At 63.5% G+C, this 23430-nt stretch overlaps 1 protein-coding gene across 8 annotated transcripts in view; it reads left to right on the top strand.

Annotated features, from left to right (window-relative positions):
• Window positions 1-486: 486 nt before the first annotated feature.
• PACS2 (phosphofurin acidic cluster sorting protein 2) overlaps window positions 487-23430 on the top strand; it is a 64240-nt gene continuing 41296 nt past the window's right edge. For all 8 annotated transcript variants that reach the window (XR_003507559.1, XR_003507560.1, XM_027521942.1 and 5 more), the window contains exon 1: window positions 487-643. Coding sequence is in view for 6 of the 8 variants with exons in the window: in XM_027521942.1 (XP_027377743.1) it covers window positions 525-643 (119 nt within the window). In the remaining 2 variants the exon portion in view is untranslated. The remainder of the gene's footprint in view (window positions 644-23430) is intronic.

A 23430-nucleotide genomic window follows, 5' to 3' on the forward strand; every position in this document is an offset into this window, starting at 1 on the left:
GGGACTCGCGGAGGCCGGGCCGGGGGCTGTGGGGCTCAGGGTCGCGGGCGGATCCTGGGGTCTCTCCAGCCCCTCCCTGCCGCTCCCGGGGGGCGGGGCGCGGCGCTCTGGGCGGGGCCTGTGCGCAGGCGCGGGGGCGCGCTCCCGCGGGCCGCGGGCAGGGGGTGGGCGCCTTCTGGGTCGCCGGCGGGAGGGGGCGCGCGAACCTCACTTCCGGTGAGCCCTCCGCGCGCCGTGATTGGGCACGAGTCGGCGAGAGCGCGCGCGCCCAGCCAATGGGCGGCGGCGGCGCGGCCGGGGGCGGGCGCGCGCGGCGGGCGCGCGCGCGGGCGGGGCGGGGCGGGGCGGCCGCAGCCTGGTCGCCGCCCGCGGGCCTGTCCGACGCCCGCCCGGCCGGCCCCACCGCCCGGCAGCCATGTGACCGCGCCGCCGCCCTCCGCGCGCCCGGCCCGCCCGCCCGCCCGCCGCGCGTCCGCGGCCCGGCCGCAGCCCAGGCCGCCGAGGGAGCGGCGGGGGCCGGCGCCATGGCCGAGCGGGGCCGCCTTGGCCTGGCCGGCGCGCCCGCCGCGCTCAACACGCCGGTGCCCATGAACCTGTTCGCCACCTGGGAGGTGGACGGCTCCAGCCCCAGCTGCGTGCCCAGGTACGCCGCCCGCCCGCCGCTTTGTTCCCGCGCGCACCTGCCGGCCCCTGGGACCGGCCCCCGGGGACCTCGCGCCCGGGCCCCCGCCCGGGCCTGCACCCTCGCCCGGCCTCCCGGGACCTGCACACCGGGCCCGCCCAGCGGGCCGTGCACCGGGACCGTACACCCTGGGGTCCCCGCTTGGGACCGACCACCCTGGGACTCCCACCGGCGGCCTGCCCCGGGGGCCGTCCGCTCCGGGATCCCCACCCCGGGCCGTGGCCTTGGCGCCCCACGTCGGGCGCGCGCTTTCTTTGCGCGCGAACCCGGACGCGTGGATGGTCCCTGAGGTCTCGGTCCAGTGCAGCCGAGGAAGCGGCGCCGGCTTTCTCAGGCCCCGCGCGGTCCCCCGGGCTCTCGCGGGCGCTCACCTGGCTCGCGCACGTCCGGCATCCTTGCACCTGCCTACCCGTGCGGTGCCGGTGGAGTTGACTTAGGGTGTGGTGTCTCCTCTCTCCACCGGGTACCATAGATTTCCTTTTGCGTCCGGCCACACTGTCACGCCTGAGTGGCCTGGGAGTCACTCTCGGGGTGCGCAGTGTCCAGAGGACACGCATATCTCGAACCACAGCTGTACTGCTTCGTCCTTCGTCCTTCTGAGGGTCTGGCCCTACCCCTCTATCCTGCTGGCCGGAGTGTCCGCCCTTTCTCTGTTTGCTCTGTGCTTTGTAATTTGGGGACTTTCCTGGACATAAACACTGCTCCTTGCATCATGCCATCGCCAGAGACGCTGCCCTCTTTACTTGGTGGGGAAGCGTCCTGTCCCCAGCAGTACAGCTGGAGGAGGCTCACCCACGGGGCAGCGCTGTGGCCAGCCCCTGCTTCTCCTGCCAGCTGGAAGCTCTGTGGGTTTTTTCCCAATCAGTGGTCCTTCCTGAGGAAGCTCCCAGGCTGACGGGGAGAGAGACAAGAGTCATGCCAGGGCCTGGTTCTGCAGTGGACACCAGGCCACGAGGGCTGCGGGCGGGCAGCCAGGAAGAGCTCTCCCTGGGGAGACCTTCCAGCAGGACTGGAGGACGTGGCCGTGTGTGTGGAGGGGTGCGCTCTGCCGCGGTGCCTTCAACAGGTGTGCAGGGCAGGTGCTGGGCACGCAGAGGTGCCGGGGTGCCCTCCAAGCGCGGGGCCCGCAGCTCAGGGTGTGGCTGTGCCCAGTGGAAGACTGGGTGCTTCCCGGCCTCTGTGGGCCTCTGGGAGGGTGGGGTGTTCACAGGACGTCTGCCTGCTTGCCTCCTCTCTGGGAGGTCTCACCTGCCCAGGCCTGGTCTCCACCCTCCTCTCTCCCATCTTGGCTCTGGGCCCAGTGTCGGGTCATGCTGGACCCCTCCCCCCCACAGTGCTGCTTCTCTCTGCTGTCACCGTCAGCACCCCCCCCACCAGACCTCTTGCTCTCCCTGGGGGCACAGATGCCCCCCTCCTGGCATGTACATACACCCTTCCTCCCCCCAGAGCTAGGAGTGCAGCCTGCCTTTCCTGCACCTTTCAGCAGCCTCCTGGGGCTCTGAAAAGACCACTGAGGTTTTAACCAGAGTGAGGAGGGGGAGGCGGCGGGGGTCTGGGGCATGGAGCTGGTCTAGGACGCCCACCCTGCTGTGTGTGTGGGGGGAGGGGCGGGATAGGGGGTGGGGCTAGGCAGCGCCAGGGGTCGGGGTTCCACAGCTCTGCGGGGGCTGGGGGGGCAGGGCAGGCAGGGTTGTTCTGTGGGCGTGGGGCCCAGCGGCCGTAGGGTGGGCAGGCACAGAGCACCCCTGCCCGTCCCAGCGCAGCCCTCCCCACGGGTACTGCTGGCCCCACTGCCCTCCGGAGCCGGCAGGCTGTCCACCCTGCCTGTTTGGAGACTGGGCGCAGAGGCGCTGCTCTGACCGTGTGCTCGGCGCGTGCCCGGTTCTAACCGCTGGAGCTGCCGGCTGTGGGTGCTTGCTGGTCCCGATGAGACAGCGGTGCGTCTTCGCTCTGTCTGGGCACTGTGGCTGGCCCCCGGTTTGGACTAGTGATGCGCCCACCCTGGGCCTTCTCGCACTGGCAGTAGCGTTTGGGGGGGGGGGCGTGTGCTTGGTGTTACTACCAGGAGGCTTCCCGGAGCGGCTGTGCCAGCTCACCCCCACTGGCGTCCCCGCTGCTCTGCATTCTTGCCAGCACTGCCTGACTTTTAATCACTGCCAATCTGGTGGGTGTGAAATGGTATTGTGGTTTTAATTTGAATTTCTCTGATTACTGATGTAGGCCACTTGTACTTCCCCGTCAGCGAAATTCTTGTTCATTTCTCTTGCCAGTTTTTTCCTCCTGCTTTATCCCCCGACTTGAGCCTCAGTGGGTTTTTAAGGGCTAGTAATTCCTTTTCAGCGCTGTGTTGAAAGCACCCTCTTCTCTGCAAGGCCATGCTGCCACCCAACAAGGTGCGCCTGGTGTTGGCCTTGGTCTAGTCCTGTGGTCTGTCCTCCCCAGGGCTGTTGGGAGAGCTCTCTGCTCTCCCTGGGAGCTGGTGCTTGGTTTCCTGGATTTCCTTGGGGGCACAGACCACACCCCCTGCAGTGACCTTCAGCCCTGGTGTCCCGCTGCCCCTGCCCCTGCGGGGATTCCCTGAGCAGCCTCCTGCCGCACCCCCCACCCACCCCTCCACCCGCTTCAGTGGGGTCTCGGGCATTTTGAACCCTTGTACTCATCCCCTAATTTTCTGTCCCGTTGAGGTTTGTGAGTTGACGTCACAGGGTCAGATCTCTGCAAGCTTACTGAGTGCTCACGTTCCTGTGCACCCTCCTGTCGGCCTCCTCTGCCTGGCTCACCCTCCGGAAGGGGCTGCAGCTGGAGTGTAAGCTTTGGCGTCTGCGTGCTGGGTCCGCTGCAGCCCACGGCAGGGCGAGTGCCGATTGCCCGGGCCGTGGCCGCCCTGTGGGCCACGTGCCCCAGGCGTCGCCCGCCTGCCATTCTGTGCGGGTCCTGTGTTAGCCCGTCTTTTCACCTTCAGCCACTTTGGAGGCTGCACTGGGTTTCTCCGTGGGGGCGCGCCGGGCGCTTGTAGTGTGCGGGCGCTGGGTGTGATCAAACACGCAGAGCCGGATGTCATCCTGCTCCTTTCCCTGCTGATGTGGCTCTTCCAGCATTAAACCTGCCTCTCCCTCTTGGAAACATAGCGGTGTGCCAGCGTGCTGGTGCCCTGGTCCCCTTCCCGCAGGCAGGCAGATGGCATCAGACTTTGCTCAGGACTTCGCATCTCTGCCTGGGGTGTGTAATCTGCTCATCCGCTGCCCTTATCCGATTTTGATGCCAAGACACCTGCAAAGTGAGCTGCCCCACGCGTGTCTGTGCGAAGCAGGAGTTGTTTGTTCCCTGAACGTCCAGGCGATGGTGAGATTGCCGGTCAGGGGACCTGACTCCAGGTTCCTTTGGGCCAGGGGTAACTCCTGACTTGACCGCTTTAATGGTTGTAGGACCCCCATCCCTGCCTTTCAGTTAGCTTTAGAAATACATTTTTCTGTGAATTTGTCCATTTTTTCCTGATTTTCAACTTGATTGGCAAAAAGTTGTCCCTAATGTTCTTTTTCTAAAAAAGTGCCTGCAGGACTTGTAGAGCTGTCCCCTGTGATCCCTCCCATTGACCGAGTGGGTGGGCGTCCACGCGCTGATCCATCTCACCAAGGGTCCATCAGGTTCCTTTTTAATGAACATTCACATCTTCCTTCCTGTTTACGCTCTTTGTTTTCGTTTCGTGTCCGTGTTCTCATCTCTTAGGATGGATACGCAGCTCCTCCTTTTCCCTCCTTTCCTTCTGTGCTCAGTTTTCTAATCACTCGTGTTTTCATTTGCCTTTGGCCTCGCTGGGCCCTCGTTGCCGTGGGGGCTTCCCTGGTTGGGGTGTGCGGGGCTCCTCTGCACCACGGCGCGCGGGCCCCTCTCTGCAGTGGCCTCTTCTGGCGCCCAGTGCGGGCTTCGTCGCTGAGGTGCTCAGGCTTAGTTGGCCCGCAGCAGGTGACATCCTCCCAGACCAGAGATCAAACCTGTGTCCCCTGCATTGGTAGGTGGATTCTTAACCACATAACCAGGGAAGTCCCTTTTGTAAGATTTTAAAGCTGCAAAATAAGTAATGTTTTGACTGCATTTCACAAGCTTTTATGTGTAGAGTTGTTGAGTTTAAAATCTTCAAAAAATGTTCCGTTTTTCCTTCTTTAACGTGGTGGGATGGATATCTCAGAGTTTCTTCACATCCAGACTTCTCTTATTTTTCCATTGGTGAGTTCATTTCTTCTCCTTTGATTGTTTCTAACTTACTTGTGTTGTGGTCACAGAGGGTGGTCGGTGTGACACCAGGTCCTCAGAATGTTAGGACTTCCTCTGGGGCTCCGTTTGAAGCCAGCGTCCATGCATGCTCTGCTCGTCCTGAAAAGGGCCTTGTGTTTGGCACTTGGTGGTGCCACGTCTGATGCCTGTCCCTGTGGGTCACGCTTGGCTTATAGTGTCTTCAGGTGTTTTACCTTTCTTGTCTACTTGGAAAGCACAGAAGAGTCTCCGAGCCTGGAGGGTTGTCTGTTTCCCCCGGAGCTCTGTCTTTAGATCACACGGCTGCGGAATCACAGGCCCCGAGTGGTCAGGGCTGACCGGCACCCAGTGGGGCTTTTCCTCCAGACAGACTTGGTGACAGTGTAGCGCTCCGCTGTCTGTTGGAAACACCTGCCTGCTATATCTTTCCCCACCTTGTTGCTTTAAACTTTCCTGTGTCCTCACAGGTTGGCTGTGTGTTTTTTATTTGGCACCATCTAGATTTCGCTTTCATTTAATCTGACAGTCTTTATTTTTTAACCAGGACGTTCAGTCCCTTGTTATTTGTCTAAGTTACTGATAGTTGGGTTCGTGTCTGCCACTTTATTTTTGTCCTCATCATCCGTTTATTTTCTAAGTTTCGCTTTTTCATTGTGCCTTACTGTGCATGGGTTTTCCCTTCTTCCATTTCTTACTAGTTTGAAACTCGTCACTATTCCTAGTCCTTACGTGGTTACCGTGTAAATTGCACGCTTGCTGTTGTGGTTTGGACTTAACCGTACATTCTTTTCCTGAACAACAGGGACCTCAGACCACGTGAGTCCGACCTGTCCCTCCACGTCTGCGTGCTTTCGTGTGAGCATTTTAACGTCTTTTTAAGCCCGTATGAGATTATTGTTATTACTTTCTATTGTTAATAGTTGATTAATCTCAAAACTCACCACTTTTTTATTCTTTTTGCATCTCAGAAGTGTGAAGTGAAAGTCGCTCAGTTGTGTGTGACTCTTTGCAACCTCATGGACTCTACAGTCCATGGAATTCTCCAGGCCAGAATACTGGAGTGGGTAGCCTTTCCCTTCTCCAGGGGATCTTCCCAACCCAGGGATTGAACCCAGGTCTCCCGCATTGCAGGCAGATTCTTTACCAGCTTGCCACAAGGGAAGCCCAAAAACACTGAGGTGGGTAGCCTATCCTTTCTCCAGTGGGTCTCCTGCATTGTAGGCCAATTCTTTACCAGTTGAGCTACTAGAGAAGCCCCATCTTCCCTCCTCCTTCTGTCTGAAAGTACATCTTTAGGCTTCTCTTCAGTGAGGGTCTGCAGATAACTCACATTCTTTCAGGGTGTCTGAGATGCTTTCCACTGTCCCAGAGGGTGTCCTGCCGGTTGTGGGGTCCCAGGTGGCGTCTCCCCAGCGTGGCTCTCAGTTTGGCTCTTGTGAGGTCAGCGTCAGTCGGGTGTGACTGGCTTGAAGGTCTGTCCTTTCTCCCCGGTGGCTCTGTGGTCATCTCTTTGGTGTCCAGGGGAGGTTTCTCTTGTGTGCCTGAGTTGGGGTCACTGGGCTCTGGGGTGGGTGGTTCTCCTGAGTTGGGGTCACTGGGCTCTGGGCGAGTGGTTCTCCTGAGTTGGGGTCACTGGGCTTTGGGCTCTGGGGTGGGTGGTTCCCCTGAGTTGGTCTCGCTGGGCTCTGGGGTGGGTGGTTCTCCTGAGTTGGGCTCACTGGGCTCTGGGCTCTGGGGTGGGTAGTTTTCCTGAGTTGGGGTCACTGGGCTCTGGGCGGTGGTTTTCCTGAGTTGGGGTCACTGGGCTCTGGGCTCTGGGGTGGGTGGTTTTCCTGAGCTGTGGTCACTGGGCTCTGGGGTGGGAGGTTCTCCTGAGTTGGGGTCACTGGGCTCTGGGGTGGGTGGTTCTCCTGAGTTGGTCTCGCTGGGCTCTGGGCTCTGGGTGGTGGTTTTCCTGAGTTGGGCTCACTGGGCTCTGGGCTCTGGGAGGGAGGTTCTCAGGACTCCCGGGAAGTCCTCAGGCACTCTCCTCCTCCCAGCTCTCCCCTTGCCTCTGGACTCGGTGGACGTGCGGTTGCCCTCTCCTCTGGCATCACAGACTGGCCGCCGGGCAGGCTCTGCTCCTCCCTGTTTCAGCGGCCAGTCCTCAGTCCTCCTCCCTGCGGAAACGTGCCCATGCGGCTTGGCACCCCAGCCTGCAGGAGGGCCTGCAAGCGGGTGAGATGGGCCATCCCCTCCGCTGGCAGAGCCGTGATGGAGCGGTGCTGGGCAGGTGCCTGTGGCTGAGCATGAGGCCGAGTTTGGAGTTCCTGGGAGGCCGTGGATCTGTTTGGTGGGCATGGATTTAGCTGGAGGCTGAGGCGGGTTGGGTGTGGGTGGGGTCGGGAGGGCAGGTCGGGGTTGAGAGTGGGCTGGGCTTTTGGGGCTCTTAAGAGGCGAGAGCTGCGCTGAGGGAGAGACCGGGGCTTGTGACCTCAGCCGTCTGAGCCTGTGGACTGTGGTCTCAGGGGGAGGCCTGGCCCCTTGCTGCGGTCACCACCTTTCCTGCCCCCACGATGGCAGTGTCAGGCCCCGTGCACACCTGGGCGGTGGGCTGCTCCCCCAGCAGGTGGCAAGGTGGGCTCAGCGCCGAGAAGTGCTGCCTTTGAGGGTGAGTGTGGACGGAGGCAGCTGCTTGGGGCAGGTGGTGCCTCCCGTGACGCTTTGTTCCGGGCAGTCAGCTGCATGGGCCCCGCTCACGGGCACACTGCCCTTCCTGTCTTCCCAGGATCCAGGCACCAGCCCTGGCTCCCCCTCCCCACAGCGAGGTGGGTGAGGGGGGCCTCAGTGCGGGTGGACGGGGCCAGGGTCTGCCCCAGAGAGCAGTCTGGAGAGTTGGGGGCTCTGCACGTGGAGACTCCAGTTCGGGTCTTGGGGATCCCTCGGGAGCCTGAGCGTCACTTGCTGTGGCCAGAGTGACCCATGGCCACCGAGGTAGGGGTGCTCGGGCAGGTGGGTGGCAGGATGGGACCCTCTGAGGCCGTGTCCTGGCACCGCTGCCCAGCCAGACCCCACCGGCCCGGCGTGGCCCCTGCGGGCACGGCCTGGACCCGTCGGACATTGCAGTCCGGCCCCTGGGCTTCCGGCCTCGGTGGGAATTGGCTCACAGCTGTTCCTGCCGGTGCTGGGTATTTTGGGCTCCAGGATACGGAGGGCGGTGAGTGCGTGAGCTGCTGGCTCCTCCCAGCACCTGTGCCTGGTGCCCGACAGTGGCCGAGAGTGGACCCAGAATAGCGCGGGCATCTGTGGAAGCTGAGTCCCGTTCTGCCCCCACGCGGCCTCGGCTGGGGGGCTTTGCGGAGGCCCAGGACGCGTCGCGAGGACCTCCCTGCCTGTGAAACGGGGTTTCTAGTGAAGCTCTGTGTACTCCACGTGGCCCCCGCCCGCTGCTGTGCCCCCGGGGTGAGAGGTTCGTGTCCTCTGGGAGCCCCTCAGTGTGGTGGGCACGCAGCAGCCACTCTGCTGGGCTGGTCTTTCTCCCCCTTGGAGGTCAAGCCGAGGTCTAGGGTCTCCTGCATGGTCAGGCCAGCCTGGGTCCTGACAGCACCTGGAGCTGCGCGGTGACGGGGACGCTGTGCACGGGTCTGCCCTTCTTCCCGTTGGGCCCGTGGCAGCTGGCCGGTCCCCACTGCCCCACTGGCCTTCCGTCCTCTCCCCAGCCAGGCCACGGCGCCTCCCTGCTGCGGGGCCGCCCCCAGCTCCGTTCTCAGGAGGCTGCTCCTGGTGGCCTGCACCTTTGTCCCACTGGTGGGGCGTGGGGAGGCAGCGGAGGGGCTGGGACAGGTGAGGTCTGCAGGAGGGGCTCCTGTCTCCAGCAGCGAGGGCCCCCAGTGCAGAGTGGGGCGCCCTGGCCTGGCCTTTTCTGCTCAGGCAGACATGCCGGTCTCTCAGCCTAGTGGCCGCACGTGTCCAGTCTCCCATCCCGGCTCTGTTTTCAGCATTCATGGGGTGATTCCTGCCCAGCACGGGCAGCCCTGTACGCGCTCGAGGCCTGAGCAGAATCGTGTGGGCTTGGGCGTTGCTGCCCTCGAAGGCAGAGCACTGTAGGCGGGGGTGCCCCTCGGAGGCACTGCCCTTTGCCCAGACGTGGCTGTGACCTTTGGTGGCCTGGGTTCCGGCTGCCTCTGCCCCAGGCCACTTGAACAGGCCGCGTGCCACCTCCTGTTGGCACTGGGCTCCTTTGTCCCCGCCTGCTTTGTCTGTGGGGCACGCGTCCCCATCCGAACAGTGGTGACGCCCCCACAGGGAGGCCCTTAGTGAGGAGCCGTGGACCCACAGCAGCTGGGACCTCGGGCCCGTCTCTTCCCAGAGCCTCGCTGCCCAGCCCTGCAGCCACCCTCGAGGCGATGGTGCCATATCTTCTGTTGGGTGGTGGCCAGTCCAGACCTTTCTGCCTTTGCATGCAAAGGGATGGGATGGGATGGGCTCTTCCGTCACAGTTTGCATTCCGGGGCCTTAGCTTGGGTTCCAGATGTTCTGCTCCATCTGGTCGCGACGTGGTTTAAGTGCTGTCACGCTCTGGCAGGTGAGTGGACCACAGTCACCACCTTGAACCGTGTGCCCTCCTGCCAGCCCAGCTCTGGTGGGAGACGAGCTGTTTGTGGAGCGTGTTCACAAATACCGTTGCTGTCCATGCGGTGCTGGGGTGCACACCAGCCGGCCCCCCCAGAGGAGTGTGGGTGGGACGGGGCCCATCTGGCAGCTGGTGAGGGGGCTCCACTCGGCATGAGCCCCCAGGAGGCTTTCCGGGGTGGGGCTCGGGAAAGGCTGAGTGTCCGGCGCTGATGCCTGAGACGGTGGAGGTCGTCTGGGCCCGTTACTGCCAGCCGAGGCCTGCCCAGGGTGGGGCTGTCATGGAAGGCTTCAGGGGTCTGTTAGTGAGTGACTGAGTTGGGGGGGGCTGCTGCACCCTCGGGGCCATGCTGGGGTCACCACAGCCACAGTGTCATGCTGGCTTTGGGGTGATGGTGGAGGTTGTTCAGGGGAGCGCTGGCACAGAGGGGGGACCCCCCCTCCCCCGCCTCTGTGGGCAGAGGAGCAAGTCTGTAGGGAACCCACGGTGAGCCCGGCTTTCCTGACCTTGGTCCCCTTTCACAGCCTCCTCCTGGGCACCAGCTCCCCGGAGAGAAAGCTGGCCGCCCTCCCCAGGGCCTTGGGCTTGGCTCAGCCAACGGCCAGCGCTCCATCTGCAGAGGCCACACCAGCCGCTGCTTGGGACGGTCATCGGGGGCTGGGGCGCCCTGTCCTGCACGTGCTCTGGGCCCGATGGGAGCCCAGAGCTGCCGTCCACACGTGGAGGAGGCTCTGGGGCCGCCCACGGGCAGGGGGCCAGCTGCGTAGGCCCCACTGGGCCCTCCTGCTGGAGACGGCTCCTTGGGGGGCCCAGTGGGGTTTCCCGTTAGGTTATTTGCAACAGGAGTAAAGAGGAGACGGGAATAAAGAGGAGACGTGTTGGTCAGACCTTTGAGGAGAGCACTTTCGAGTTCCCTTTTGGAGGAGAGCAAACGCAGTCTTCCTCAGGGCCCGCGACACAGCCCCGGTGACTCGGATCAGTGAGGCTCGGTACAGCGGGCTCCTCTGGGGCTTGACTGGGGGTCTGCAGGCTGACCTTGCCCCCACCCCCGTCAGGTGGCCTGGCGCTGGGCCTGTGCGTGCTGCAGAGCAGCGGCGTGCCGGCCAGGCCTCTGGGAGGCGCTGTGGGTCGTGGGGGGCCCAGCGCGGCTGCGGGCTGCACCCCCCCCCCGCCCCCCGCCCCGCCGGGCCCTGGCTCTGACGCGCCCCTCCCCCCACCTCCACACCCCTGTGGCTGGCGCGCAACTCCATTGACGTTGGGGGATTGCCTGCGGTGTCTGCACGTCCTGGGACTGGGTTGGCTGGTGGCCCAGGAGGGACACTGGGCGTCCAGGGGTGTCCAGGGTGTGCGGACCCCCCGCTCACCTGACCCTGGGGCTCTGGGCCTGGGCACCTCCTTGGGACTGCTGCAGGGCAGACGAGCAGAGACAGAGCCTGTGCTCGCTCCGGGGGCTTCTCTGTGGCTGCGTGAGGTCTAGGTGGGCCAGGGGACACCTGCAGCGCCTTCCCACAGATGCGGACCAGGTGAGCAGCAAGGCCTGGCGTGCCTCGCTGAGAACGAGCCTGCGGGTCCATGGTGCGTTCTCTGGGTTCATTCCCCAGGAGCAGGCGCACCTGGCACCCCGTCTCGGGGAGACGCAGGCTCACGGAGCAGGGCAGGGGCCCTGCGGTGGGAAAAGGGAACTTGTCGTGAAGCACCCCAGGGTCCCGGGGCCCCTCTGTGGAGGACAGGCCGTGAGGTGGGGCCCGTGAGCAGATAACAGTGGTGGCTTCACGCCAGGCGAGCGGGGGCCCCGGGCTGACCCTGGGTCTGTGGTGAGAAGCGGCCGAGCCCGGGGCCCCCGCTCAGTGACCCTGCTCTCCCCTGGCTTCAGCCCCGACAGGCCGTCCCCCTCCCAGATGGAAGGCAGTGGTGTGGCTGAGAAGGGGGATGGACCCGGGGTGCCAGGACACAGAGCAGCGGGCAGTCATGCCGCACGGCAGGGCCGAGTGGTTCCAGGAGGGCCGGTGCGGCGGACTGCAGAGGGGCCGGGGCCGGGGGGAGTGCCCTTGGCAGGGGGCGCGGTGGGGGACCTGGTGCCGTGATGGAGGGGCTGGGGGGCAGTGGGGGGTGCCATGATGGGGGCCCTGAGGGGGAATTTGGGGGGGTGTGCCGTGATGGGGGCCCTGGGAGGGCAGTGGGGGGCCAGGGTGCTGTGATGGGGGGCCAGGAGAGAGCAATGGGGGGTGCCGTGATGGGGGCCCTGGGAGGGCAGGAGGGAGCAATGGGGGGTGCTGTGATAGGAGCCCTGGGAGGGCAGTCGGGGGATGGGGTGCATGATGAGGGGCCAGGAGGGAGCAATGGGGGGGTGCCGTGATGGGGGCCCTGGGGGGAGTAAAGGGGGGGTGCCGTGATGGGGGCCCTGGGGGGAGCAATGGGGGTGTGCCGTGATGGGGGCCCTGGGAGGGCAGTGGGGGGACGGGGTGCTGTGATGGGGGACAAGAGGGAGCAATGGGGGGTGCCGTGATGGGAACCCTGGCGGGGCAGTTGGGGGGGATGTGCCGTGATGGGGGTGCTGGGAACCTCTTGTGAGAAGCTGCTCTTCTCGGGTGGCCCTGCTTCCCAGCAGTGATGGAGTGAGTGAGGCTGGGGCTGTGAGCTATCGGTCCAGGGAGGAGGGGGTCCCCGGGAAACCGGGGGGCTGGACGTCTGTGTCTCAGACCTGCATGGCCATTTGGTGCCAGGGGTTCTCTGGGGCCGTGCCCCGTGTCTCTGGTGCAGAGTCTGGGTGAGTGGGAGCCCCAGGAGGGGCCTGAGGAGGGCACACGGGCTGATGATGGGTCCAGTGTGGGGGTCTGAGCGGAGGTGGAGGCACGGCACCTCCTGGGGCTGGGCGGTGCAGGGCGCTCGTGGGCATCTGTGGGACCCTGGGCGCACTGCGTGGGCGTCACTCCAGCTCAGGTCACGGCGGGGACAGGCTGCCCCCCCCCCCCCCGCCTCCGACTCCCCGTTGGGTGCTGGGCTCAGGTCACGGCGGGGACGGGCTGCCCCCCTGCCTCCGACTCCCCGTTGGGTGCTGGGTGGGACGGGCTGCCCCCCCGCCTCCGACTCCCCGTTGGGTGCTGGGTGGGACGGGCTGCCCCCCTGCCTCCGACTCCCCGTTGGGTGCTGGGTGGGACGGGCTGCCCCCCCCGCCTCCGACTCCCCGTTGGGTGCTGGGTGGGGGCCCGCAGCACCCCTGCTCTCCCACTGGCCCCTCCTGAGCACGTGGGGACCTTACAGTGTGGGGCCCTGTCCCCCTGGCCTGGTCCCAGACCCCTCCTCACAAGGGATCAGCCTCCACACGCCCGCCCCCCCAGCTGACGTGCTCTGGCCCTGCACCCGGGGACGGGGGACCCTGGGGGCGGCTCTGACCTGCTTGTGATAAGCCGCCCGCCAGTGGCTCCCCGCGGGGCGTGTGTGCTCTAGCTGCTGGGAAGCACGTCCGGAGTCTGGCTGCCTGGGGTCTGCTGCCACCTGGTTGCTTCCTCCTCCCTGGGACCCCGTGTCTGCCCGGCTCTTGGAGGAACTCTCGTCTGAGGGCCACTTGGACGCCCTGCTTCCTCCCGTCTCTAGTTCCCTTCCTGGACAGGGCCGCACCCTGCAGTGTCCAGTGCCGGCCCCGAGTGCAAGGGCCAGGCGGGCACTCCCAGGGCCCAGGGGCACCCCTGAGCGGAAGCCCTGCCTTTGCTGAGCCCCCTGGGCGGCTGTGGGGGGCCCAGTGGACGCCGCACCCAGCCCTTGGTGGGGGCCTACTGGGCTCCCTGGGGGAGGCATCTCAGCAGGAGCCTCAGGGCACAGGCGGGAGGAGGTGTGGGTAGAGGAGCCCTGGGTATGGGTTCCGGGCTCAGCGTCCTGCTGGACCACAGCCCGGTGACACCCCCTGCCCCCGCCCCCACCAAGCTGGGGCCATGACTCCTGAGTGAGTTCAGTCCTGGGCACACCTGCCTGCTTGGGGCAGAGGGGAAGTCCTCCTAGGAGACTCACACCCCATGTCCACCATAAGCTCAGCGAAGCACCCCGATGTGCGGCTTGGACCCCAGGCCCCTAGTTGTCAGGCTCTGGGGCTTGGACCCCAGGCCCCTAGTTCTCAGGACGCTGGGGTTTGGACCTCAGGCCCCTAGTTCTCAGGACGCTGGGGCTTGGACCCCAGGCCCCTAGTTCTCAGGTTTTGGGGCTTGGACCCCAGGCCCCTAGTTCTCAGGCTCTGGGGCTTGGACCCCAGGCCCCTAGTTCTCAGGTTTGGGGGCTTGGACCCCAGGCCCCTAGTTCTCAGGTTTGGGGGCTTGGACCCCAGGCCCCTAGTTCTCAGGCTCTGGGGCTTGGACCCCAGGCCCCTAGTTCTCAGGCTCTGGGGCTTGGACCCCAGGCCCCTAGTTCTCAGGCTCTGGGGCTTGGACCCCAGGCCCCTAGTTCTCAGGCTCTGGGGCTTGGACCCCAGGCCCCTAGTTCTCAGGTTTTGGGGCTTGGACCCCAGGCCCCTAGTTCTCAGGCTTGGACCTCAGGCCCCTAGTTCTCAGGACGCTGGGGCTTGGACCCCAGGCCCCTAGTTCTCAGGCTCTGGGGCTTGGACCCCAGGCTCCTAGTTCTCAGGTTTTGGGGCTTGGACCCCAGGCCCCTAGTTCTCAGGCTTGGACCTCAGGCCCCTAGTTCTCAGGCTTGGACCTCAGGCCCCTAGTTCTCAGGCTTTCGAGGCTGGAGGCCCAAGGCCACGGCGCCCGCAGGTTGGTTCAGTGTGTCTCTCTGTTGTGTCCTCACAGAGGGGTCTCGAAGGAGCCCCCTGCAGTCCCTCCACAAGGGCGCTGACCCCCTTCACCAGGGCCCCACCCTCCGCCCTCATCATCCCCAGAAGTCCCTTCTGACAGCATCATGTAGTCTCACGTGGATTTAGGGGGAACCAGAGTCGGAGAAGGCAATGGCACCCCACTCCAGTACTCTTGCTGGAAAATCCCATGGACGGAGGAGCCTGGTAGGCTCCAGTCCATGGGGTCGCTAAGAGTCAGGCGCGACTGAGTGACTTCACTTTCACTTTTCACTTTCATGCATTGGAGAAGGCAGTGGCACCCCACTCCAGTATCCTTGCCTGGAGAATCCCAGGGACAGAGGAGCCTGGTGGGCTGCCGTCTATGGGGTCGCACAGAGTCGGACACGACTGAAGCGACTTAGCAGCAGCAGCAGAGTCTGCAGCCCCTCTGTGCCCCAGAGTCCTTGCGGCGCTGGAGCCTCCGGGCAGGGGGCCGCAGCGGTGTGTGCTGGGAGAGGCTGGGTGTGCCCCCAGCCTGGACCCGCGCCTGTCGGGTGTGAGGACCAGCTGCTGTGAGACGTCAGAGAGGCCTGGGCCCCCGCCCTGCCCTCTGGCTCCCGGACCCCTTCTCATCTGACCTGGAGCCCCCTGACCACCCCAGACAGCCATGTCCCACAGCTGGCAGGGCAGGGTCTCTCCTCCCGGGAGCCGGCCTGAGGCGGGGGCGGGGCCTGAGGTGGGGGCTGAAAGTGGGGCGGGGCCTGAGGGCGGGCCTGGGCGGGGCCTGGGCGGGGCCCACAGCGGCTGCGCACGCTGCCGTTCTGGGGGAGCCTGTCACCGAGGACCGTGCTGCCTGGCCTCGGGGTCCCCAGAGCCGGCTGTGGGTCCTCGCTGGGGAGGCCTGGGTCGTGCCTGGACTGTGGGGAAGCCCAGGGTCGTCGCTCTGAGCCCTGGGGAAGCCGGATGCTAAAGGGGCTGGGACGCGGTCCCCTCCTCACCGCCCCCATGGGAGGTCCCGCCGGGGTACGGTACAGGCCGGTTCTGAGTACGTGGCTGGAGGCGGCCATGGGCTTCAGCCGGTGCAGGCAGCGCTCCCGGCCCGCTGGGCTCGCGGTCCCCACATGAGTCTTGCTGCCTGGAGGTGGCCTCCTGCGCCACTGATCTGGCCCTGAGGTGCCTGAGGTGCCCAGCTCGCCTCCACGCCCCACGTCCCTTGCTGACCCTGCCGTCCCCCCAAGTAATGCTGCTTGCCTATAGGGATGTGCTGGGCTCGGGCTCTTCCTGACAGGGCCCCTTTGCCCTCACGCCCGGGGTCTCTGGTCGTCACGGCCCACGGATGGGTCCCGATGGCCTTGTTGCTCGCTGGGCACAGGCCCCATGCTGAGATGGCGCTCTGGTGTCTGCCCAGCCCCTTGGGGGCCTCCCGGCTTCGGACATGGGTGCTCTCTCTGGATGGCTGGGCCTCTGCGGCTTCTGCGCGGCCCCCATGCCTGTCCGGGCCATCCTGCCACAGCCGGCTCCTCCTGTGCGTGGCTCCTCTGACTTTACACCCACCGCCTGGTGCCCCGGCCCCCATGGGGGCAGCCTGTGCTGCGGCAGGAAATGGGGCTCATGGTGGCCCCTGCCAGGGCCCCGGCCTTGGTGCTGAGGTGCCTGCCTGCCCCTCACTTCCTGCAAGGCCATCCCAGCCCCACGACAGCAGGCAGGGAAGCGGAGAAGGCACCTCTGACCTTCTCTCCTGATTAGCAGGAAGCAGCCGCGTCCTGAGGCCTGGGCACCGGAGACAGCCGACCTGGGCCAGCTAGAACTGGCAGTCGCCTCCGGCTGGAGCAGGCGACCAGCACTCGGGTGCAGAGGGAGCTGGACACTGCCTGAGGCTCCTGGCCCCGGCCCCGCCCTGGACTGTCCTGAAAGTAAGCGCCTCGGGGCACCCACGCTGCCCGTGTGCACCTGCAGCCTGAGCCCCCAGGGCGCTGCCTGTGGGCCTGTCCTGCCCCCGGGCTGGCCAGTCCCCGGGGTTCAGGCCGGGCCTGGGGTTGCCGGCCACTGCAGGGCCCCAGCCCCCACTGGGGCAGACAGTGACCGTGCAAAGAGGCTCAGCCCCTGGGGACAAAAGGCCCCCTTGTTTTCCCTCCCACTTACGCACAGTCAGTCCATTTGGGGCCACAGAGGTAGCCCCCCAGGTGGCCGCGGCTTGACTGCTGTGGTCTGAGTGCCGGAGGCGAGTCCTCCTGGGAGGCCAGCCCGGCACTGGTGTTTCTTGGAAGCCTAGGGAGCACTGTCCTTGTCCTTCATGGGCTGCACGCTGTGGGGGCTGGACTCACCAGCCCTGGGGACCCACATGGTCTGCCCTGTGCCAAAGCCTAGCGCTGCTGGTGGGACACGGTGGGGCAGCCTTTCAGAAGCCCGGTGCAGGGTCCAGTGGTTAAGAATCCACCTTCCAGGGCACGAGTCACAGCTTTGATCCCTGTTCAGAGAACTAAGGTCCTACAGGCCCTGGGGCATGAGAAGACTCCTGAGAGTCCCGTGGACTTGCAAGGAGATCAAACCAGTCCATTCTAAAGGAAACCAACCCTGAATATTCACCGGAAGGACTGATGCTTAAGCTCTAATACTTTGGCCACCTGATGCAAAGGGCTGACTCACTGGAAAAAACCCTGGTGGTGAGAAAGATTGAAGGTAGGAGAAGAAGGGGGCGACAGAGGATGAGATGGTTGGACGGCATCACAGACTCAGTGGACATGGGTTTGAGGAAACTCTGGGAGACGATGAAGGACAGGGAAGCCTGGTGTGCTGCAATCTGTGGGATCACAACAGTCAGACCCGAGTGAGCGACTGAATAGCCAGATGCCACAGGACAAATAAGCCTGCCTTCTGTGACTACTGAACCCACATACCGCAGTGAGGACCCAGCTCAGCCAAAAACTGTAAAGTAAAAAGGCCTGATGCAGCGTCCCCACGTGGGCAGCAGACCCCTGTTTGAGAGGAGGAACTGGGCTGGAGCCACACTTGCACACATGTGTTCATGGCGGCTGCCCAGACTGCCAAGTGTGTCCTGACTCCTGCCAGGTGGGTGAACGCAGGGCACGCTGCCCGGCAGAGGAGCTGGCCCCCAAGGCCATGTGTGTGATCCCAGTATAGATCATCAGACCACGCCCACCAGGAGAGCCCTGCTGCCACTGCGCGGTCAGGGTGGTGGGGAAGGGCAGGGACCCCGGGCTGGTGAAGCGGTCCTGGACTTAGAGGCGATGGTCGCTCAGCACCGGGAGCGTGCTGAGTGCCAGTGGCTTGTGCCCTTGGGCGTGGTTAGGCTGGCTGATTGCACGTTGTATGTGTCTGAGTGCAGCAGGGAGTATAACGAGGGTACCGGGACGGTTCTGGACCCAAGGAGACCACGCAGGCAGGCGGGCAGGGTGCCGGGCTCAGGTGTGGAGCGGGCGCCTTGGGAGACAGCCCCTCGCCAGCAGGCAGCGCCCCCTTACTTGGTCTCCTGACGCCCCGGGTTGCCCCCAGATGCCACTGGGAGGGGTCCCTGGTGGCTGGTGGGGGGTGTCTGCTGAGGTCTCGTCCCTTTCTGTGGAGCTGCAGCTTTTCCACTTGAACACCGGGGCGACGGGTAGGGTGGTCAGCGTGGGCCCTGCTGGCCCTGGAGGCGGGGTGCCACGGGCGGGGGCCCTGCCCCCCCGGAGCCGCCTGGGTGCCGTCGCCTGCCTCTGTGGGCCGATTGTCTCCCGGCGGCTCCTCTGAGGGCGCCTTTGTGCCGGGACATCAGTCCTTTGTCTGCCGTCGGCACCGCGACGCATCTCACAGCCGTGTCTGTCTCTGCTCACAGTAATGTCCGTGTTTCCGATTTCAGGAAGGGTTAGAGTCCTGAGGAGCAGGGCAGCCCCTGGGTTGGGTGCCTGGCCCCGTCCTCCAGGGACCTGGGCGCGCCCGGAGCTTTCCTCGGCCCGGGCCCAGTGCGTCTCCTGTGGAAATCAGCAGGCAGAATGGCCCCCAGCCCCACTGTCCCACGTTGGGTGAAGGTTCTGAGGGATTGAAAACAGCGTGTTCTCAAGTGTTCCCTCCCTGGGCTCCTTGAGGCATAGGTCACAGGAGCTGAGAGCGGACAGCCACCCAGGCTGTGTTGCTGTGTGAAGGGAAGAGCAAAGACACCAAGACCACACGGGGACGCCGACCCGGCCACGCGCTCGGTCCACACGGGGACGCCGACCCGGCCACGCGCTCGGTCCACAGGCGAACACTGACCCGGCCACGCGCTCGGTCCACACGGGAACACTGATCCAGCCACGCGCTCGGGCCACACGGGACGCTGACCCGGCCACGCGCTCGGGCCACACGGGGACGCCGACCCGGCCACGTGCTCGGTCCACAGGGGAACACTGATCCGGCCACGTGCTCGGGCCACACGGGGACAATGACCTGGCCACGCGCTCGGTCCACACGGGGACAATGACCTGGCCACGCGCTCAGTCCACACAGGGAGAGTGACCTGGACACGTGCTCGGTCCACACAGGGACGCTGACCCGGCCATGTGCTTGGTCCACACAGGGACGCCGACTTGGCCACGTGTTCGGTCCACACGGGGAGAGTGACCCGGCCACGCGCTTGGTCACATGGGGACGCCGACCCAGCCACATGCTTGGTCCACACGGGGAGAGTGACCCAGCCACGCGCTCAGGCCACACAGGGAGAGTGACCCGGCCACACGCTCGGGCCTCATGGGGACACCGACCCGGCTACGTGCTCGGTCCACACGGGGACAATGACCTGGACACGCGCTCAGTCCACACAGGGAGAGTGACCTGGACACATGCTAGGTCCGCACGGGGATGCCGATCCAGCCACGTGTTCGGTCCACACGGGGAGAGTGACCCGGCCACGCGCTCGGTCCACACGGGGAGAGTGGCCCGGCCATGTACTTGGGCCACATGGGGATGCCGACCCGGCCTTGAAAAGGAAGGCAGAGCTGATAGAGCCCACAGCGCGGGTGGACGTGCTGAGTGATGTGGCCAGTCGCGGAGGCCGGTTGTGTGCGATCCTCTTTCAAGGTCCTTGGCACGGTTGGATTAGTAGACTGGAAGCAGAATGGGGGGTCAGGGAGCTGGGGGCAGGGTTCCAGTTTCACAAAGGGAAAGAGGCACAGGTGGTGATGGGGCGTCACAGTGCCAGTGTGCCTGAAGCCACGGGGCCAGCTGCTTGAAGATTGTAAACTTCACATTACATGTATTTTACCACAGTAGAGAGAGAGGTGGACGTTGGCAGACTTCTTCCCCACAGCTGCAGCAGTTACAGCCTCCAGGGGTGAGGAAGCGTTGAAAGCAGATGCCTGGGGTCTCACCAGCGTGGATCCTTACCGCTGCCTGGCTGGACTCCCAGTGGGGACCCTGGGCGGGGCTTGGGGAGGTCTGCCTAGGGTCCTGCTCAGGGTAGAAGCAGCCTCCAGACCCCCAGGCCTGCCAAGCCCCTTGGAGAAGTTTCCTTGTTCCGCCCCTCACCCCCCTGGGCCCGTGGACCCTGCGGAGCTCCGTCCAGACCCTGCCCCACCTAGTCTCGCTCAGCCGAATGCAGCCCAGGCTCAGGGAACTTGGTCTAAAGGAGGTGCCCACCCTGCTCTGTGGGCACGCTCGTGCCCCTGGGCGGCTGGGCCGTAGGCTCCTGTGTCTGCTTGGTGCCCACACGCAGGATGAGGGGCAGTTGGTCTTCTATGGAGAACTGGCTTTGTGCCCTCTGCGGCGCCCACTGCCCCAGCATCAGAGCGCAGGCTCTGAAGCAGCTGGGACTCTGCGCTGGGAGTGGGCGCAGGTGCTGGCCAGGTTTGGGGGGCCTCGGGGGGACCCTCAGCCTCCTCCCTGCGGCGGGTGACTTGGGGAGGGCTGGACAGACTGCCTTACCCTCGCCCCTGGCGGGGGTTATCCACTCCCATTCTCATCCGTGGAAGCGTCCCATGGGCCTGTGTATAACAACGTCTGCGAAGCCAGGTCCCCTGAACTCTCTGCCATGGGCCTGCGTATAACAACGTCTGCGGCCTGCGTATAACAACGTCTGCGAAGCCAGGTCCCCTGAACTCTCTGAAACATCACTGGTTTTGTAACTCACAGAAACTGAGGGCGTCCGGACACGGGGCCCTCTCCTCACCCCTCCCCGACATTCCTTCCCTGACCTCGGGGACCTGCGTAGCCTGAACCCCTGGGCAGAGCCCTGTCCCTGGCGGTCGTGCTCTGCTCTGCGTGGGCCTTGTCGGGTGATCCGAGGTCCCTCTGTCCTGCTTTCCCATCCCAGGGCACTCTGATCACCTTCTGCCGCTGGCCTGCCTGCTTTCTGTTCCAGGGCCTGGTGTCCATCCACCCTGGCCCTGACCCCGACCCCGAGCTCAGTGACACCCCCCGCCCCGGCCAGGCCCGGCACCCTGTGTGCCAGGCCCCATGTGAGTCCTCCTCGAGTCAGCTCCAGAGAGGACGCGCCTGACCCTCCCCCAGGGTGCTCCCTCCCCTTTCTCTCCTCTCCCTCCACTTCCCCTCCACTGGCACCTCTCTCTTCCTCCGGACTCTGTCCAGAGCCCAGACAGGCCCTTGTCCTGGGCACGGGCGGCTCCATCTGGAAAGGGGCCACATGAGGACCAACCCCAGGAGGCCTGCCTGCCCTCCAGCTGGGTGGGCACCGAGCAGCAGCCCGGGAGCCCCATTCTGTGAGAATGCACTCTGCGGGGCCCACTGACCTGAGGGCACACGGAAACCTGAGCCCCAAGCGTTGCCTGGAGAGACAGAGGCCCCCAGCGTCAGGGGCTTGGCACTGCCTCCTGGGACCCATCTGGTGGCGAGAGGTGCTCTGAGGGGATCACACTGCCTTTAGCCCACTTGGAGCCCAGCCTGTCCAGGTGTCCTGGGCTGTGGGCAGTGCTGCAGCTCTGCTGACTCTCACAGCTGACTCCTGCATGCACTCCTTGGTTTCTGCTTTGCCAGTGCCCAGAGACATGTGTCGTCCCCTGGGTGTCTCCATGCTGGCAGTGGTCACGCAGGCTCAGCTCTGCCTGCACAGCTGGAAATAAAGACCCTGGGATTGGAGTGTGTGTCTGGGGCCATTTCATGCTCATCATGGGCATCCCCTTCTCGTGGGCAGAGATGTCTTCCACACCTGTGTTGAAGGTGGTCCCTGCTGGTGAAGAATCTGCCTGCAATGCCAGATACCTGGGTTTGTTCCTTGGGTTGGGACGATCCCCTGGAGGAGGGCATGACGACCCACTCTAGTGTTCTTGCCTGGAGAATCCCATGGACAGAGGAGCTTGGCGGGCTACAGTCCATGGGGTCAGAATGAGTCAGACACGACTGTGTGACGAAGCACCCCAGACATAGCGGCTCCCCCAACACCGAGCAAAGCCTGTCGGCTGGACAGCCTAATGAGATGCTGCAGGAAGGGGTGAGTGTGCTGTCCATCAACCAGCTGTGAGTCCACCAAATGCAGAAAGACGGAGCAGAAACAGTTGTTCTTCTGTGCGTCCACACTTGGACAGAAGAAGGGGCAGTCCTTCTTGGGACCCTCTGGATGAGGAGGGGCCTGGGCCAGACGGGCCAGGGAGAGACCGGGGGTGGGTAGGCTCAGAGCACGTCTGTGGTGGGGGCTTGTGAAATCAGAGTGCTGGGTGGGTGTTGGGGACCGCCCTTCCTGGGGTTAGGGAACCCTGGCATGGCAGTGCGGCTGCCCTGTGTGGAGGATGGTGGGTGGCCCTGTGCTGTCGAAACCTGAGTTGGTGTCGTGTGGGTTTGACGCTGAACACTGAGATGCCTCATTTTAAATGCAGATGTTAGAGAGTGAGAGACTAAGCCTTCTGCCGTGGGAGCGCCCAGCTCAAGCTGTATAGAGATCAGGGAGAAGCTTAGGATAAAAACAGAGGAATGGAGGTCGCAAGGACCAAAATTTAATGAAATAAAAACAGTATTAAATATTAACAAAAGCCGGAAGTCGACTGCTTGGGGAGACCAATAATATACCAAACTGGCAAAAGTAACGCCAGGCAGAAGCACACGTGCTGGGAGGAGCGCGCGGAGGCAGGGCCGAAGCCACCGAGAGTGCTGTCAGTAAACACGGGAAGTAAGGAGGAGGTTTTTCTAGAAATAATATGAATTACTTAGTAACTGGCTTAGTAAAGTAGAAGATGTGGAGAGACCAGTTATATTAAAATCCCTTTTCTTCTCCAGAGAACACCAGATGGTTTTATTTGTAAATTTTACCAGGTCTTCCAAGAATTAAGTTCTGTCTCATATGAAATATTCCAGAGATTGAAAAGATTTTTTAAAAGTGACACTCTCCGTTTTATGAGGACAATAGAATCATGGAAACACCCAGGGGAAGCGCAACAGTGGGGACCTCATGGACATAGATGTGAAAACCCTGAAGAAAATGACAGGAAAAAAATATCCCTACAAGATAATAAAAGGCAAAAGTATCTCATGACAGAAATTATCTCAGGAGTATGTGAATGATTTATTTAACCTTAGAGTACTAATTATTTTTATCACATTCAGAGTGAAGAGAAAACTCATATGCTGTATCCAGAAAAAGCATTTGATGGAATTTAAGAGACAGTACTGGGGATATGGGCTGCCCAGGTGGTGCTAGTGCTAAAGAATCCACCTGCCGATGCAGGAGACGCAAGGGACGCGGGTTTGATCCCTGGATCGGGAAGATCTTCTGGAAGAGGAAAGAGCAACCCACTCCAGTATTTTCGCCTGGAGAATCCCGTGGATAGAGGAGCCTGGCAGGCTCACATACAGTCCATGGGGTTGCAAAGAGTCAGTCACGAAAGAGCGTGTGTGCACACACACACACACACACACACATATGTTAGGAATATAGAAATAGATAGGAAGTTTAACTTGTCCATAGGCTTCCCTGGTAGCTCAGATGGTAAAGAATCTGCCTGCAAGGTGGGAGACCCAGGTTCGATCCCTGAGTTGGGAAGATCCCCTGGAGAAGGGAATGGCAACCCACAGTATTCTTGCCTAGAGAATTCCATGGACTAAGGGGCCTGGAGGGCTACAGTCCATGGGGTCACAGAGAGTCAGACACGACTGAGTGGCTAACACTTGTAGGTTACCTACTAAAAATCTGCAGACCTGCACGAA

The sequence above is a fragment of the Bos indicus x Bos taurus genome, chromosome 21, assembly GCF_003369695.1.
Source record: "Bos indicus x Bos taurus breed Angus x Brahman F1 hybrid chromosome 21, Bos_hybrid_MaternalHap_v2.0, whole genome shotgun sequence".
Classification (NCBI taxonomy): Eukaryota; Metazoa; Chordata; class Mammalia; order Artiodactyla; family Bovidae; genus Bos; species Bos indicus x Bos taurus.